General features: G+C 50.5%; 1 protein-coding gene across 1 annotated transcript; it reads right to left on the bottom strand.

Annotated features, from left to right (window-relative positions):
- Positions 1–361: 361 nt before the first annotated feature.
- On the bottom strand, positions 362–1,704 carry LOC147398239 (uncharacterized). The gene is made up of 5 exons (XM_086448959.1): positions 1,558–1,704; positions 1,092–1,481; positions 830–1,009; positions 686–745; positions 362–602 (listed from the first exon to the last, which is right to left on the bottom strand). The coding sequence occupies exons 1-5, from the start codon at positions 1,675–1,677 to the stop codon at positions 408–410; spliced, it is 945 nt and encodes a 314-aa protein (XP_086305085.1). The 5' UTR covers positions 1,678–1,704; the 3' UTR covers positions 362–407.
- Positions 1,705–2,998: the final 1,294 nt, after the last annotated feature.

Genomic DNA, 2,998 nt, shown 5'->3' with positions numbered 1-2,998 from the left:
CCAAATGAAGGACTGTGAGTTAAAAGGAAAAATAAAAGGTTCTGGTCCGTACATGGAGTACGGACTGAGTAAATTTACTTGAGTCCGTGCTTCAAGCACGGACCGTTCAAAATTCAAACAGTCCGTACATGAAGCACGGACCGTTCAAAATAAGCGCAGTCCGTTCTTCATGCACGGACCAGTACATGCAAGATGTTGAATTGATGCATGAACGGACGCATAAAGGGGCCCATAAACCCTAGTTATTTGATGTTACCATCCCAATTGCTCCACGATGGTTTCAATCATAACTTCACGAAGGATACGAAATGAAATAAACACTAGTATATATATCATAAAAAGAGTCATACAATGAGCACAAAATACGAAAAATATTTACATGTGTTTCAAATGTTCATGAACATATCCTAAGATCTATCATCATCTGACCCAGGAGCATCTCGAGCAGTAGAATCAACACCAGAAAGATCTACGTCCCGCAGCCCGGAGAAGACAGAACCGGTACCAGAAGAGGCAGGCAGATCATGCATCCCTAAGCCCATATCAGAAGAATCTACAGTAGAAGCTGGGGGTCGGGTAGAGGGTCCGGCGCCATCCGAAGCCTGAAAAGATAAACAGATGCACTCAAATGACAGGCAAATATGCAAGCAGGATAGTGAAAGAAGATAACTGGAATTAAATGTACCTGAGTAGGAGGAGGCGGATGAGTAGATGTGCTGGCCCCATCATGGCGTCGATGATAGTCCTGAAACATCACATGAAAACAAAGCAATCAGCCTACAGTGATAGAAATACGGAATTGAAAGAAATAAGGGAAAGAAAAACGTACCATCTCAGCCTGGGCACGAGACTCCCTCATGGCCAGCCTCATCTCTAACTCATGGATGCGCTCAGCCTGAGCTGCCACCTCCGCCTGAGCCGCTCTCCACCGAGCCTCCATCTCAGCACAACGGGCCGCCTGGGCCTCGATCACGCTATACCCCTCCCGGAGGCGACGCAGATCATCAATCTGAGAAAAAAAAGTAGCAAATTAGACTTGAACAGTCATGGAGAATCAGAAGATAAGAAAAAGAGAAAAGTCAAGGACTCACGGTATCATCATGCTCATGGATGAAGACTCCACCGATCTCAGTAATCCCGGCACGCATGGGCATAGCAGGCATCAGGCAACCAATGGAGGCGGTCCTAAACCAACTGATATAATCACCCTCCACTAGAAGCCCTCGCGCTGGTACCCCACCGACCTGGGCCAGGTACTCCTCGCTCGACAGATCCATAGAAGAAGGCGTCACCGGAGCCGCCGGGATACTGAGAGATCGATCATGCTGAAAGAATAATCGCTCTCCAAAGTAGTATGCATAGAAGAGACGACCAATGAAGCAGGGATAGATCTCCCGTCGCACGTCCCGATCGAAGGCTGCCCACACCTCTCGGCGCTCCTGGACCGACTGAGGAAGGTCCGGAAAAGTGACTGAAAATATCTGCACAAGGGAAGCAATGAGATTCTAAAATAGTGGAAAGAAGTTCTAGTGCTACAAACCGAAAGAAGTTACTCACCTCATGAAGCCTACACCTATCAAAGTGGGCCCGAGCGCTACGGGCATTGCTCTTGATAACGCGCCCGTCTCGAGTCGCCCAAAAAGCACCGAGAGGATAACCCTCATCTGGATGGCGCATCTCAGGTAGATAATATGGGAAGTGAACATGTACAAAAAGCTGGAAGAAAAGAAACAACGAGATCAGACCAATCATCGAAAGAGACAAAATGTTAAAAATTCAAGATGTGAGAAGGAAAGTACCTCGATAAAAGGCCAGAAGAACCTGGCCGAGATACCGCCACCTCGTGGGGAAGTGATACCCTCCACGATACGATCTAGACTACCAAGGATGGTGCCATAAATCAGACTCCCCCAGTCATAGGCAGCTACTCGGCGGATGTCTCGAAGAAAAGGGAGAAACCAAGTCATCACGGTAGAGTCGTCCTCCAAGAAGAAGCAACTCCCTAATAAAAGCAGAAAACTGAGGCGGAAAACGGCAGCAAAATCGGCATCTCCTCGCCTCACGGTCCGACCCCGCTGACCTAGGGTCGACCACAGAAACCTCATGCCCAGCCTATGCAGCTTGCCGACCTCGCCAGCCGGAATATAAGGAGCCCCAATCAACTCGGCAACCTCATCTAATGGCAGCATATGAGGAAAAATGGCCTCTCCCTCCATAGAGATCCCGGTGATGGTCACAAAATCTGACGGCCTGATGCCAATCTCTGTCTCTGGCATATGAAATGTGTGCGTAGCCGGAAACCATCTCTCCATCATTGCAACAAAAATAGGTCGGTCTGACCTAAAGTAGGGGATCCTCAAGAACGCTCCAAAGCCGGCTCGGGTGAACTGACCCCTCAGATCCTCAGTAAACTGGGAGAACTCTAGCATAAAAGTCCTCCAACTGCCCCTGTAGCTGCTGGATGGGTAAGGAGTCGGCACGTCCATCCGCACGTACATCGAGACGTGCCTGCTCAATCCAGTGAGAAGAGGAGTATCCGCTACACCCTCTCTGGCCTCTGCAGGAATCGAAGCACGAGCTCCCTCTACCCCTCGACCTCGGCTACCACTATCACCTCGACCACCACTACCACCCTCTCCACTACCGTCACCTCTGCCACCACTGCTACTACCACCATCACCTCGGCCACCACCACCTCTGCCTGCCGCCTCTGCAGTCCTACTCCTCCCAGGCACTCGTCGGACGGCAGACCGACGTCTAGAGACGCCGACCGCTGCCTCGCTCTCTGAAGAAGAGCTACTAGATGAGGACTGTGTCGCCTCCTCTACCGGTGGCACCCTCACTGTCTCCTGCTCATATCGAGTCCTCATAGCCGGTCTATCTCCAGGCTCGCCGATCAATGCAGCCCTACTCCCACGAGTGCGCGCCGTCTACATGAGAAAACCAGCTATCTAATAAGATGCCCACTCAAACCAAAAACCCTAACGACGATCGAACC

Source organism: Akebia trifoliata, chromosome 7, assembly GCF_017979445.1.
Source record: "Akebia trifoliata isolate Shusen 1 chromosome 7, ASM1797944v1, whole genome shotgun sequence".
NCBI lineage: Eukaryota > Viridiplantae > Streptophyta > Magnoliopsida > Ranunculales > Lardizabalaceae > Akebia > Akebia trifoliata.
The sequence above is the reverse complement of the archived record's forward strand: the minus strand, read 5'-3'. Positions and strand labels throughout refer to the sequence as shown.